The sequence below is a fragment of the Pollicipes pollicipes genome, unplaced genomic scaffold (genome assembly GCF_011947565.3).
Source record: "Pollicipes pollicipes isolate AB1234 unplaced genomic scaffold, Ppol_2.1 Scaffold_4002;HRSCAF=4701_pilon_pilon_pilon, whole genome shotgun sequence".
Lineage (NCBI taxonomy): Eukaryota > Metazoa > Arthropoda > Thecostraca > Pollicipedomorpha > Pollicipedidae > Pollicipes > Pollicipes pollicipes.
The window spans coordinates 28,837,917-28,852,874 of record NW_023596420.1 but is presented as its reverse complement, the minus strand read 5'-3'; the positions used below and the strand labels follow the sequence as shown (position 1 = coordinate 28,852,874).

General features: G+C 48.0%; 1 protein-coding gene across 1 annotated transcript; it reads left to right on the top strand.

The window, feature by feature from the left end:
- Window positions 1-9,329: 9,329 nt before the first annotated feature.
- On the top strand, window positions 9,330-14,915 carry LOC119094341 (uncharacterized). Its single transcript, XM_037217409.1, has 4 exons — window positions 9,330-9,412; window positions 10,595-10,715; window positions 11,492-11,590; window positions 14,760-14,915. Exons 1-4 carry the CDS (start codon window positions 9,330-9,332, stop codon window positions 14,913-14,915), a joined length of 459 nt encoding a protein of 152 aa, XP_037073304.1.
- Window positions 14,916-14,958: the final 43 nt, after the last annotated feature.

Genomic DNA, 14,958 nt, shown 5'->3' with positions numbered 1-14,958 from the left:
CTCATTGTGTTTCTGCGGCCTTAAGGGAGCACGGTCCTCCCCATAGCTACAGGCTGCACGACTTCAAAGATCCCTGTACAACGCAAACGTAGCGCTCGTACCGTTATCTCGGGTTACCTAGATGCATTCTTATTACATTAATTCTAACCACAGTTAGTAGAGTTTGAGGTGCTATGAAAGACTAGCCACAAGTTTTTAAATGAGGCAGTAATGTTGAACAAATTTCTCGTAGAATAACCAGGGAAGGGGAGAAATACATGCATTGATATTTCGGCTACATGCCTTTGTGGAAACGAATGGCAGTGCGGACATTCGTTTTGATGTAGGCATGTAGTCGAAAGATCAATACACTCTCCTGTTTCCTGGTTACTCTGCGAGCAATAAGGCTAACAGTACTGTCTTCCCTATAGCATAATGTTCTCTCTCCGCAAATGCAATTAACAACTTACACAAGTTGTAACATAACTCAGCGTACATTGGCTTAACTCATTCCAAATCGACCGTAGGTCGTTAATGATTCAAGGCAACGATACCTGGCTTCCTTCCTCCGCGAAGAGATGAGGCATGTTTATCACCAGAGCGTTTATAAGCAAAGGTCATTGGATAGAACATATCAGTCAAAACGAGTGCGCGTCGGAACATTTGTAAACAAAATAACTGACGGCCTTGTCATGTTCTCAGGTAAAAAAGGATGGCCTTTTTTTAGCCTTCCAGTTACCTTTGGTGTAGTCACATTCGGTAATGTGTTAGCTGGTCGGGTGACATCCATTTCCTTCCAAGGGTGAAGGACGATAAGCTGAATTCCAGTATATCTAATTAAGGTTTATATAAAATATATATACATCAATGAATTGATCGATGAATATTAAACCTAAATAAGAGCAATGCATGATAACATACGGTGCAACGAAGTGTTCCATCAGTGCGTGAAACCCTTCGCATTGGCATGGTATCGGACACTAGTTGCATGCGACCGTCGCAGTGTCATGGTACCAGGGCAACGTGGTAGCATGCAACCGTAGCAGTGTCCAGTGTCATGGTACCGGGCACTGGTGGTATGCGACCGTCGCAGTGTCATGGTATGCGGCACTGGTGGCACTATACGACCGTCCGCAGGCGTCTTGGCATCGGGCACTCGTGGCAATGCGACCGTCGCAGTGTCATGGTATCGGGGCACTCGTGGCAATGCGACCGGTCGGCAAGTATCATGGTGTCGGGCACTTGTGGCATGCCAACGTCGCAGTGTCATGGCATCGGACACTGGTGGCATGCGACCGTCGCAATGTCATGGTATCGAATGCTGCTGGTGTGCGACACGTGAAGCCGCCTGGTTCCAGCTCCACACTCTGCGCTCAGGACAGCTCTCATCGCACGCATAGTGTTTATAAACATTCTAAAAACGAACATACAGCGCTTCGGCACGAACTGTGCACTTTCTTTGACTTTTCTGAGAAATGCGCTCTTTTTGGACATTGGACAATGGAGATTACATGCAATTGTGTCACAAACAAGAGGTTGTGCACGCAACACACCGTTTCACAAAATGCGCGGTATAAGACGATAGGGTCAAACGCTGGCCGACTCAGCGCAGGAGCACCGCCGAGCCTGGCCCAACCGGTGCCAGTGAGTGGTGAGGACGGGGGCACGTGCGTATTCATAACTCCATTGCTCCTTCCTGCTTCGCTGTTTTACTGAAGTTGGCTTAGGCTGCCGGCTTTTAGCCATACAGGCCGTGATTTGGCGTTGCGGCTTAGGGCAGTGGGTGGCGGAACAAAATATGCAGACACACTGGACAGGATGTGGCGTGGAACACGCCGAAACCACCACTGCACCAACGTGACTAATTGTGCACGTAATTGAATATTATTTCGCAATCTGCAGGGTTGGGTGCTCATTTTTTGTGCTGCTTCTCAGCCTTACCGACTAAAAGCTGCTGCAAATTAAGTTTGGACGGGCTTTTACCCTGGGTTGCTGGTCGAGTAAACAACACCGCGCCTGTTAACACCCTCCGACAAAACCATGTGTGGCTTAACACGCGCTCTGGTGGAGGTCAATTTGACCCCACGAACTTTGTCCGGAATGGCTGTCGAACGGCATGGCATAGCCGCACCAAATTTTTGTAGCTGTAGACAACTGAATAACGGATCGCTTGGTATCAAACATTTAAATGTAGCTTATAAAGCCGCTAACCTACGGTTGGTCGAAGTTAGTCCATTGATTCAAGGAAGTCAATTTCTAGGCAATCATTCAATCTGATGCAACAACGGAGTGTTAGGTGAAGCCATATGTATCAGGGATACCTTTATAGGGTTTACAACAATTGAATGAGCAAATTACATTGGCAAAGGGTCAGGTATAAAGGTCATATCAAGGTCAAAACCAACCTCGTATATTACTCTAGGGCTTACTGTATGGGGATAGGTTCTAGTGCTCATTTCGAATTTTTTGATAACAGGAACCCTGCCTAATGCATCTTCAAAATACTTTTTGAACATCGGAATAGGTTTCTGACCTAAAATGACCCACGTGAACATGTTGTTTTTTTAGGAACATTCTGCCTAGCGTAATCTTTGGCGCTTATTGAAATGCAAAAATCAAAGCAGTCTTGTATGATTTTGATCACCATGACCTTCGGAAGGTCAAACAGGGTCAAAGACCTAAAAAAATTGTTACCTTTTGCTTATAACAGGTTATCTAGATTCTGGAGACACTTTGGAGATCACCATGGAGCTTGGTTTTGTTTGACCTTGTTTGACCCGCGTGTCATGACGTAGGAAAAAACATGGTTAGGCTCACTTAGGTCCAAAATTGGTTTAAGGGATTTCACGCGCAGGCAAACACACCATGTGAATTTGATATCTTTCGCTAAATTAGTTCCTGAGATTTCAGGGGGGTCAGATTGACGCCCACCAGAGCGAAGTGTATCCGACCGGCCACCCTGGCGCTTGTCAACGCTCACATACGGTTCCACGACAAAAACTGTTACAGCAAAAACACCTGCCAGCAATAGTGTTTCGACATTACCTATACTGCAGATCCTTTTACTCAACACAAGTCCTGCACAAAATATTGATTGCTCAAAAGTTCATGCCAACATTTATTTTTCTATACTAATACACGGTGTTTCTTCCACTGCAAATACATACGTGTGACAGTGGTGCTACACAGGAAAAAAGTAACTTCAAAAGCATACACCATCGTCACTTTTGCTGCAACAATTCATACAGTCATTACTTATACACATTGCTTCTGCAAAGGGCGATGCGTGACATTAGCGCAACGCAGCAAAACTTATGCCTCCCAAGTATATATACATATACATATATATATATATATATATATATATATATATATATACATATATAATATAGATTCTACTGCAAAAGCTGATGCGGTCAAACAAGTCAGCCAGAAGTCAGTTAGTCATATAGCCAGCTTAAACAAAAGTCGCACAGTAAGTATAAGCGACCTAACTGCTGCTGTCAATACTTAGCCGTTGAATGCGCAATGCGCGGACACCTAACAGAGTGTAGGAACAATTTGCAGGTTAGGAGGGACCCCAACCTGCCAATACCGCAATGAGAAGCTTGTGAGGTCGATAAGAACGATTACGGTAGCAAAATCTTAACCACGAATATGGCTTTTTGACGCAAGAGATTTGTTGTATAACACTAAAAAGCCAGCTATAGGTCATCACAGTAGTAGTGGTGTCTCCTTTAAGTGAATACCAGACCAGGGGTGTAGTTTTTTGCTTAAGTGGGTGCCCCATCCACCCCTCCCCTGTGATGTGAAGGTGTATCACATTCGTTGCTTTAAGTATTTTGGACAGGCTTGACCGTTTTTCCTTTCTTGGCCCCAAACGTGTTTTAAACACTACGACACTACGACACTGCACTTGACGTTTTTCATTGGAAGAAATGTCCTTAGAACTATTGTTGTCGTAAATTTGTCGATCCCAGTATTTGAAGTAGCACTAATTTATTGACACCATGGAGAGTGGCACCTCTTATCTGATTTTACCCGCCAAAGAACTTCCCTGTGTTCGTTTCCTCCGGGATATTGGCGAGGCTTAAAGGGAATGTTTCACATTTGAAGATATTAAAGCAAGCATCAGATATGATGAAACAGGTCCACTTATTACTATTGCTACACTTTTTAAGTGAAAAGGACTGGTCTACACAGCACAGTTCTCTGTTTAATAAATATGCTCCTCAATGCGCTATGCTTCGATTACGTAATCATATCTTTCACAACATTGATTGAGAGCCAATTGACGGCCGTTATATCCGGAAATTGCGCCGGCGAATGCCAGACATGAACGCCTCGGCAATGTCTTTTCTTGTCTTTGATCGCCGTGTGGCTTATGTAATGGCAGGATTCGAATGACCTTACTCTGACGTCATGAGCGCCGAGGTGACTTTGAAATGTTCTCTCCGATATACTTTTCGCTGTAATCGCGGGCGTGTAGATCGGAAACTAGAGGGGTTTAGGTCTTAAGAAGGGCATGCATGTGAACAGCACTGGAAGGTCTTCAAGGTTGCTATGTCAGTGAAAAACCCCAAACAAGTGTGGAAAAGTCCTTCCAACCAAACAGCAGTATTAATGATGAGTATAAGTTCTGAAGTCTGAAGCCTGTATCGTAAAGCGCAAAAGCCACGCATGAGTATTACGACTAGAAGTAAGGTTACGTATACGTAAAACTGCATCGATCTTTGCAGTAGAAAACATAGTGGGTATATGTTTTTCAGTATAAGTCTTTCGTATAACACTTTTATGGTGCATACGTTTTTGCAGGATAAGTAATGTCGTGTTTGACTGAAGACGGTAGATTCTGTTCTCGAAGCAGTGGAGTGTGTCCGTCCCGGTCGCTCAGTTGGTTAGAGCGCCTGCCTTCCGATCCACCCACCCGTGGCAGGGTGGGTTCGAGTCGCTTAGGGCGCTCGCTATTTGCCCTTGACAGGTATGGCCTGCGGCCGGTGGCAGCGGTCGCGCTAAAGGTCAGTCGGCGTCAGAGGGCTGGACGGACCGCGTCGAGCATTGCGGCACGTTAAGCTTTCGCCACTAAATTCTGCCGTCGCCTGGAATTGCGCGATCGGATGGTGGGGATCAGGGCCCACACAACAAGCACTGCTTAGCGTAAGCACTGACCCCAGAAATCCATCCATTCAAAGGGTTCGGATCAAATTTGTAAAAAAGTGTGTGTTTTTCTGAAGTACAAATTTTACTATGTATCACTCATATTGCTTATTCGTATGCGCAAGAGAAGTACCGTCGTATATAAGCAAACTAAATCAGTTTTGCGATAGAAGTAATGACAGATTTATGTGTTTTGAAGCATGCATTTTGTCGCGTAGTACTCATGCCGTGTTGAGTGCAACATGACCACTGTAGCCAACGTGCCCGAAAAAGCAAAATTTAAATCATTCAATCAATAATGTCATGTTACGTTTTTGCGGTTGAAGAAATGTATAGAACTAATGTTGCATACCCGACGGAAAGAATTTTTGCCGTAGCACTAATATCATGAAACCATTTGGCAATTTCTAACTCTGAGATTGACCCCTACAAAAAAAACACTGACTCTCGCCCATCCTGTTCTGGCTGTTACTCACTATTGTTAGTTTGCCGGGCGGGAGATTCACGAACGCACACAACACTCCCTGAGATATCTTCGCCACACATGGCGTCCCCCACGCTAGTATCGCGGTAGCTTTCGAAGGACCAGCTATTTCGCAGTTAGGCATGGTTCCGAGCCCGAATTTATGACGTTTTGTGACTGGAGCTCAAGTTACATGATCAGCGTCTCAGAGCAATCGGGCTCGGATTCAAAATGGCGTAAAACAAAGAGAACCAGTGAATCCGGCTCGCCAACATGCACAGCTAAACATCTGTAGCCTTTTGTGACGACGTCGGAGAGAAATATCCGAAAAGTATACAAACCATGAGAACATTATTCAACAAGAAGCAGGCTAAATTGGCGCGACGGTAGTCCATGGTCTGCGAAAGGCAGCAGGCGATCGCCGCATACCACCAGCACGAAAACCAAACACAAAAATGGCGCGACACTGCCTGGCCGGTGCCAGGGGAGCAGGCGCCTGAGCAGCCAGCGCCGAGCTTCATCTCAGCTGAGTCGCCAACGGACACGTGAAGGGTGTACAAAACGACGACCTCACAGCGACCTATTCAAGCTGCAAAGCTAGTTTCCGTGGGCCGCGGTTGGAATCCGCCACGATCACTATCAACCTTTAATAATCGCCGCGCGGGGGCTGTTTTCGCTCCCGACGCGACTGTGACTATGCTTCTAACTGAGCCAGAGCCACGAGCCAAAACGAACAGTGTTTAACTTCAGAGGTGTGTTTACGTAGGGCGAGGGTGGCGGTTGGGGTGGGGGTCGGGGAACACGTGCCCCATTTTAATTCAATGCATGAATTAATATGTGCGTGAAGGAATCTTGATGTTGCAAAGTTGGAGATATATACGTAACAATTTGAACGGACCGGGAGCCTGCGATGTTGTTTTACTCCATGTAAGAAATGTCCCGCGAAGGTGGCACGCTAAACTGGGTATTCAGTGGACACATTTGAGTTGTGCCCTCTCCCTTACTAGAGACTGTTCTTAACTATCGCTGACTTCCTTAACCTTGACTTTTTTCTTGAACTTTCCTCAACTTGCTTAACTCTCCCTATTCGCCCCTAACCTGCTCTACGGCCTACGTAAACAACTGCTCTACGGGCTACTAAAACAGCTGCCCTACGGGACGCTTGACGCAGGAGTTTAGGTGCCTGCACAGAACATCTGACCTGGTAATAAGACAGCAATATCTTTACTAATCCTCTTACTGCACACTGAACAACCATACAGAATAGCAATGGTGCCATGCCTTAATAAACACCCGACAATAATTTTCTGCCATTACCTTTCTACTAACGTCGACTCATATTTGACTTAAGCCTCCTGATGGTTATTCAAATTCCGCCTCCTCATATCAGTAATTATTCCGTCCCAATAGCTCAGCTGGTTTGAGCACCTGCCTCCCGATTCACTTGTCCGTGGTGGGGCGAAGGTCGATAACTACCAGCACAACAACTTTAAACTCTTCCTTATTGGTGGATGGTCACACCCCTCGAATAGCTCACCTCCACAACCACAACAGATAAGTTTCAAGCAATGCTCACCAAGTCATCTCACAACCAATACAACGTACGAAACTTCCTAACATGTAAAGGCACGCTATGGTCTATTCCGACATCTTGGAAAGGCTCACTAGGTCGAGAAAACCCCAGCACGAAGTGCACTCTGATCATGCGTCTGACTTTTAGAGAGCAAGTCATCAGTAGTCAACTGAGCATGTAATAAATCAGTAAGATTTCCGCCGCTAAGCACCCCTTATAAAACGAAGCCCAAACGGCAGCGAGAGATCCAACACTGCACACCATCGAACAAGTCTAATACTCCTAACTGTGTCTATTCGACATCGAGCGATTTCAAACTACGTTGGCTGAGCCTCCAGATCTTTCACATCCGCCCAAGAAACCGCCGTTGGAGACCTTTCGACGCGAAGAATCCGATGTTCGCAAGGGAAATCGCACCGGAACGGAAACTGTTTCTGATGTATTTCATTATGGCAGTGCATCGGGTGGTACGAAATTCCAGGAACAGTTTGGACGCAGGATACGGACTGTCGTGCCTCTCACTAAGCTCGAAGAGCTGTTTCTGACTCTGGATCCATGTCGAGCCAGATATCCTCTCCCGCTGTCTACAGCACCACGAGTCATTGCTCTCGGCGGATTGTGTGTGTGTGGTGCTGTAGGAACGCCACCTGTTACGAGAGGTTACAATAAGTCTAGAAAATGCAGCCACCTACGTGGTCCTTGTTTGTAGGCGAAAATGAGATATGGCAGCACGGCTATTATATTATGTTATAGATATGGTGGTATTGTTAGGTACATATATACATATATGTATATATATGTATACAAATATATGTATATATATATATACATATACATATATATATATATATTTATATTTATATTTATATATCTGTATATATATATATATATATATATATGTATATATACATACATATGCATATGTGCATGCCTAAGTGTATATACTTGTGTGAGATATTAAGTTCAGCTCTGATAGCGAGCGTTGCATCCTCTTGCACGACGTTTATTTCTGTCATGTTATGCTGTAGAACGTGTTTGAACTGAGATCTAAGGCTACATCCAAGTCTCAGGGCCTAAGTCAAGGGCCAAGCCCCCTCCTTTGGGCTCCGAAGGGGTCACTAACAGGCCGAAACAGACGCAGTTTTTAACACAGAGAACGCCAAAACTGGACGCCGTTGGGCCTCCAGGTGACGAAGGAATACCGCAAGCGGAAGTGAAGGACCCGTGAGCAGATAACAAAGTCTTTGCTGATTGCAAGGGTGGTGGTCTATTCAACATTTCCATTTGGAGGGCTGCAGCCCTACCTGCTAACATGCCGGGACACCCTTTATGGGTCAGGGGCCCTCCATGGATTCTTTCCATTCGCTCACATTGTCGCCGTTTCGGAGGACTTTAATGCATGTACAGATGTGTGTGTGTGTGTGTGTGTGTGTGTGTGTGTGTGTGTGTGTGTGTGTGTGTGTGTGTGTGTGTGTGTGTGTGTGTGTGTGTGTGTGTGTGTGTGTGTGTGTGTGTGTGTGTGTGTGTGTGTGTGTGTGTGTGTGTGTGTGTGTATGTTTGTATGTGTATGTTCTATGAGGTGCTATCCATAAATTACCACAGGTATTTCTGGCTCGTTCCCCACACCCAATTATGCACTGATTGCTCTCGACATTTATTATTACGCACGCACCAGCGACCTCTTCCCTGGTCACGATATGTTGAGCATAACGGCTTATAAAAACGGGTAACGTCAGATTGGGCGCTTATTGATGTGGGGGTGCAAAACAAAGCCGGGTGTGTTGCTTGTCAGGAGAGGAAGCCAACAACATTTGGATGTAAGGTTTTGAAGCATTCATCCTTCAGCATAATTTGCAAACACATTTGAATTCTCGTTGTCCACCCCCTCCCTCTCGCTCCCCTGCCTCTTTTACGCTTTATTGACGCCACACCCTTCTTTCTTCCCTTCCACGCGTACTTAATCTCTGCACGACTCCTGTAGCCTCCTGATGCTCTACAAGCTTTCATGTAAGCAAGTTCTGAATTGAGCCTGACTCGATGAATTTCACGACTGAAGCACCGCCAGCATCGCGATTCACAAAAGACACAAAGGTCTGTAGCTGTGCTTGCCACGTCAAGTGCGTTCACTCCCACAGATTATTCGAGGCTCACCCGGAGATGAAGAGTGCGTTCTGGGCGTTTCGGGAGGTCAGTATGGAGGAGCTGAGGACGTCGACGCATCTCCAGCAGCACGCATACAGGTCTGTCAGGCGCAGGGTATTTATGTCGTTTTCTATCGACGTGGTGAGCGTCGTGCCCATTGCTCGGTGTGAGTGTCAGTGCCAGCGTTAGCGTCAGTGCCTGCGCATTGTCAGTAGAGGCACCGCGCAGACCGTGTCTCAGAGTGGGAGAGAGTGAGGGAGCAGCGGTCTGTCGTCCCTGGCTCTCGGCAGCTCGTACTTCCGCTATAGCCGGGATGACGATAGTTCGCCTGAGGGCTAACTAGTGGACGTCACTCAGTGCACCTGCTCACTGCTCACCAGCGCAGATTTCCTCTGGTCGATTTTCCAGCCGTACAACGAAGATCGCCATTTTTCTGTTGATACGCTAGCAGGGTCTTTTATTCGAATGAACGACACTTATCGCTCCTTACTGAGCAGACTGTGCTTGCTGACGTCCGGTAGTAAAACCTAGCGGGTTGCGACAGGCGAGGCGTATAGACAAAAGGTCAGAACCGTCATGTGCATTTTATCGAAGGGATCTAGCAAATCTAACGCCCTTTCAGACGGAACTATATATATATATATATATATATATATATATATATATATATATATATATATATATATGTGTGTGTGTGTGTGTGTGTGTGTGTGTGTGTGTGTGTGTGTGTGTGTGTGTGTGTGTGTGTGTGTGTGTGTGTGTGTGTGTGTGTGTGTGTGTGTGTGTGTGTGTGTGTGTGTGTGTGTGTGTGTGTGTGTGTGTGTGTGTGTGTGTGTGTGTGTGTGTGTGTGTGTGTGTGTGTGTGTGTGTGTGTGTGTGTGTGTGTGTGTGTGTGTGTGTGTGTGCTCAGTATGCAGTACAGTCATCGGTTGGTTCAGCAAGCTGATTGTCCATATGTACGGTCGATTTGTGCACATGTCGATTGTTACGTGTCCACTCGTTAAATGATGTTTGTTCACGAACTGATTTTTTCATTCAGTTACAACCTCACACATACTGTTTGTTGGCTCCGAGTGATGGGCTTTGTACAGTCTCGGGCTCACGCCTGCTGTTCGTTGGCTTAGAGCGATGGGCTTCGAACAGTCTCGGCTTCACGCCTGCTATTTTTGGGCCCGGAGTAATGGGCTTCGTACAGTCTCGGGCTCACGCCTGCTGTTCGTTGGTTCACAGTGAGTGGGTCCGTACAGTCTCGTGTTCACGCCTGCTGTTTGTCGGCTCAGAGTGATGGGTTTCGTGAACAAGATCATCAGCCGGCTGGACTCGGAGGAGCAGTGCTCAGCGCTGACCCACGACCTGTGCACTAGGCACATAGCCTACGGAGCCTTCCCACACCAGATGCTGGTGAGTGCTTTGTCAGAGGCTTGGCTCCGCTTGGCTCTGCTCGCCGCACCAGCTCAGATGCTGGTGAGTGCTTCGCCAGCAGCTTGGCTCCGCCCGGCTCTGCTCGCCGCACTAGCTCATCAGTCGTGTCTCGCTGTGCATTCATAGCGACGATGGCTCGACTAGAAATCACCAGGCTTTCAATGCGTCCGATTGCTTTTTTGCGGACTCAGTGGTCGACGAACGCCAGCCGGTGCAGAGTCAGAATACTAGCGTACTTGCTTTAGAGGAACTAATGCTATCTTTCGAGGCAACTCTCAGATAAGAAGCGACAAATCTACAGGGTAAGGCAGTTTGCTATGCCCAGCTTTGGACTGCGGTTCAGCATTACGAGGCCTTTCATCCACTCGACTGATAAATCGTACGAGCCACACCGACTGACCACTCGCCAGCGCCTGCGTCGGCCACAGCTGGCGTAGCCCGGCGCCTGTGTCGGCCCCAGCGGGCGCAGCCCAGCGCTCGTGTCGGCCCTAGCGGGCGTAGCCCGGCGCCTGTGTCGGCCCCAGCGGGCGCAGCCCAGCGCTCGTGTCGGCCCTAGTGGGCGCAGCCCAGCGTCTGTGGTAGCCCCAGCGGGCACAGCCTAGCACCTGTGTCGGCCCCAGCGAGCGCAGCCCAACGCCTGAGTAGGCCCCAGCAGGCGCCATCCAGCGCCTGCCTCTGCCCCAGTAGGCGCAGCCCAGCGCCTGTGCCGGCCCCAGCGGGCGCAGCCTTCTGACACGTGCCGGGCTCTGTCTCAGCTGCTGGGTGAGCAGTTCATCGCCGTCGTGAGAGCCACCCAGGAGAGGTCGGGTCACTGGGACAGACACACGCAGGCCTCCTGGGAGAAGCTATTCCAGGTGAGTGCCGCCATACATCACGTCCTTCACGACAGAAAGTCCACGGCAAAGTTACTGGCAGTGCAGCTCAGGCCGTGGGAGAGAAATGGGATCTGAAAATTTTACAGAAGGCTGCTTGGACGGCAGTTCCGGATGAAACGTCTCCGATGTCTCAAAGTACAGAACTGTGCTTTGAATTTGGAATTTAAACATGAAATATTACCATGAAACTTGCTGAGCAAATTTACCTCTGGTGGCCGGCGCATGAGAGTCACGGGTCTTGTCGGTCTTTCCGAGGCAGTACTCACTCTCGCGGGGCGTAATATTGATTTCATCCCAAGCCAGCGCTGAACGGATCTGGCTAATACCGAGCAGACATGACTTCCACATGACTGAAACTGTCATGCGAGCTTGGGTGATAGCCCCTGAAGCACGCACTACCAGACGTGGGACTTTGTGAGTGACATTGATTTGCCACGTGACGTGGTAAGGGGGTCTGTGACGGCGTCCAGCAACAGTTAAAGGTGCCACAGTACAAGAGAGCCTCAGGCCATGACCGCCAATTACTGATTGCGGAACACGCATTAGAACCCTGTGTGCCTTTTGCCGTGATGGCTTTGAAAAAGTACTCTGCGAGGTGGCTGGCGACACTCGCTACCTTCTACCAACATGCCCAGGGAGCAGGACTGTGTTGACCAGTCTATCCAACCGGCATTTCACTTGTTGGAAAGGCTGACTGATAGAGACTAATCGACGTACTCCTGTTCATCTGGACATCTTGGCAGGAGGTGGTGGGCATCGTGGGCCACCTCGCAGGGCGCGTTTTAAAAGCCATTGCGATGAAATGCACGCAGGGCTTTCACACAAGTTCTCATCAGAAACACGAACAGATTTGAGGGCTGACCATCTGTTCACAGAGGCGGAATGTATGGTGAAAACAGGGCGGTAAAAGTCGGGACGTCGAAGCAAAATGTGCAGGGAAAAGAGTTATTTTATCGCATTGGGTAAAGGAATGGAGTGTTCCATATTTGTATAAGGTTTTGGGCTAGAAAAATATTTTGAAGATCATTGGGTGTAGTTCACAGCCATGCCGTACTTAAGACTTTAATCCTTATGGTTTCTGAGCTACACGCCCGCAAAGATATACGCAGTCTATTTCGTGCAGCCTATTTCGAGGCCATTTAGACATGCATCACGTCATGCCACGCCATGTCAATGATGCCAACGCCATTCAAATCCTGCCGTCCCGCAGGCCAGGCGGCAATAAGGCCAGAAAGAAGGTATCGTCCAGCCGTTCAGATCTGGCGTCTGTGAGCGCGATTCTCAAATATAGTGGGCGTCTATTGGCTCTCTAACAATAATCAGCATGCTGGGCAAGCTTCCGTCACTAGGCACGCTTTGTGCTAGCTAATATGGGAAGCTGGGCATGATTTCTTCACTTGCTAGTTAGTACTGAAATAATACTTGTAATCGAATAACTTAAGAATAGCGCCTAACCAAGTATGTCAATACGAGTAAACATATTAAACTTCCGGATAACTCTGCAGAACCAACACGAGAAGGGGCCAAAACACGAACACATATCGGTATTTTGCTGAGCGGACACTTTCAGCAGTGCTGTCATTTGTCGAAGAACTTGCAGCACTACAAGTAAGCAATAATTTTGTCCGGCTAGGTAGGCAGCACTTCAACGTCATACAAATGTTCCTTAATGCCGTATTGAGGATCATATTTACTAAAAAGAGAAATTGTGTTGCCTAAAACAGTGTTCTCCACTTAAGAATACGTCAATAGTCATAAGTGAGTTAAGTGCATCATATCTGATTTTCAATTCGTTGTCTTAAAATGTGGAGCATTCCCTTCAAGACGAGCTCGGGTGAGGGAGTGGGTTAATTCGACCGCTCGAAGATTTTCAGAATAATTTCCGCCTGGTAGGTGCAGTCGCGTCAAAATTCGCATAGCTATAGGCAATTAAATAGCGGAATTTTTGTGTAAAAAATTGGACGTGCTTTGTAAGGTGGCGCCGACCCATGGCAAGTCAAAGTCTGGCTATGGCTGTCGGCGAAGGTAATTCCTGGGAATCCTTCAGTCTGATGCAGTAACGGAGTGTTAGGTGAAGCCACGCATGCATTTTCTTAGACAATTAACCAATTGAAGTTAGGAACACGACGAACTCTATTGACCTTGGGTCAGGTATGGAGGCCAGACCGAGGTAAAACTTGACTGGTTTTTTGCTGGATAGCTTGCTTTACGAGTAGTTTTTGATGCTCATTTCGAATAAATCGATCACAGGGACATCAACAGAATTTTATTTGAGATTTTTGAAGGCCAAAAGTAGTTACTTGCTAAAATAACCCATGCCCAAAACCTGCAATGGATCATTGCTGGTTCATCGGCATGTACACTTGTACAATTTCAAAAAAATGATCTATTGACTCTCAAAGACACCCCCGTTAGTTAACCTAAAGTATCCGGCCGGGGCAACTTGCAAAATTTCATCAACCACACACCAACCAAGTGACTGGTGGCTAGCCACTACACAGGTCTTTGTTGGGGCTTTCAGTGCTGACGCTGGCTGGGTGCCGATGGCGGCAGTCACTGTCCACAATGGTGAACTGTCACCGCTTTCGACGTTCGCCGCCGTCCGCGCAACACTCCAAAGTGGCCTCGACAGGCAAAAAGCAGACTCAACGTCACTTTGCGGGGGCAGCTGCGTGTGTTCCTGCAGCACGGGCGTAAAAACCCACGCCACGTCATGGTAGCACTCCGTCGACTCAGTTGGATTGCGACACGGGAGCCAGTATCGCCTGTCAGCCCGTGCCAGCAGTGATCTCTCGCTTTCACACACGCACGCGCATATATACATATGCGGGTACGCACTCCCACGACGCCCCCCGTCCCCCGTCTCTGTATCTCTCTGTTACTCTCCCCTTATGTCTCTCCGTCGCCCTTCATCTCTCTTCCTCCATTTTCTGCTCTTTCTCTCTCCCCTCTGTCTTTCTTCCTCTCTTATTCGTTCCCTCTCTCCCTGGAAATTGATTTTCTTTCCCTCGCAATCGGTTCCGTCGTCACTCTCGTTTTCACCCCATCTCTCCATAAACAATTCAATCACCCAAACTCGCCTCCTGTGCCAAGCGCATCGTCCCGCAAAGTCCCCATCGCGCCTGACATCGCCCTTCTGCGCCGGCAGTGGATCACGTGGACGTACGAGCAGGCAATCCACACCGCGCAGCGAGACAGGGAGGAGCTGAACTCGCGTTCTCACAGCGCCGTGACTAGTGGTTGCCTGGCGGGCAAGTGCCGGCGTCGGAACACGGACCCGAACTGTCAAGTGGAGCGCAGCTGAGCGGAGACCCGCAGCGACCGCGGCGGTCAGCTCCAGGTGGAGC

Coding starts and splice junctions, on each gene's coding strand:
- LOC119094341 (XM_037217409.1), top strand. CDS start 9,330: ATGAAGAGTGCGTTCTGGGCGTTTCGGGAGGTCAGTATGGAGGAGCTG. Junction 9,413..10,594: donor CTCCAGCAGCACGCATACAG/GTCTGTCAGGCG, acceptor TTGTCGGCTCAG/AGTGATGGGTTTCGTGAACA. Junction 11,591..14,759: donor CCTGGGAGAAGCTATTCCAG/GTGAGTGCCGCC, acceptor CTGCGCCGGCAG/TGGATCACGTGGACGTACGA.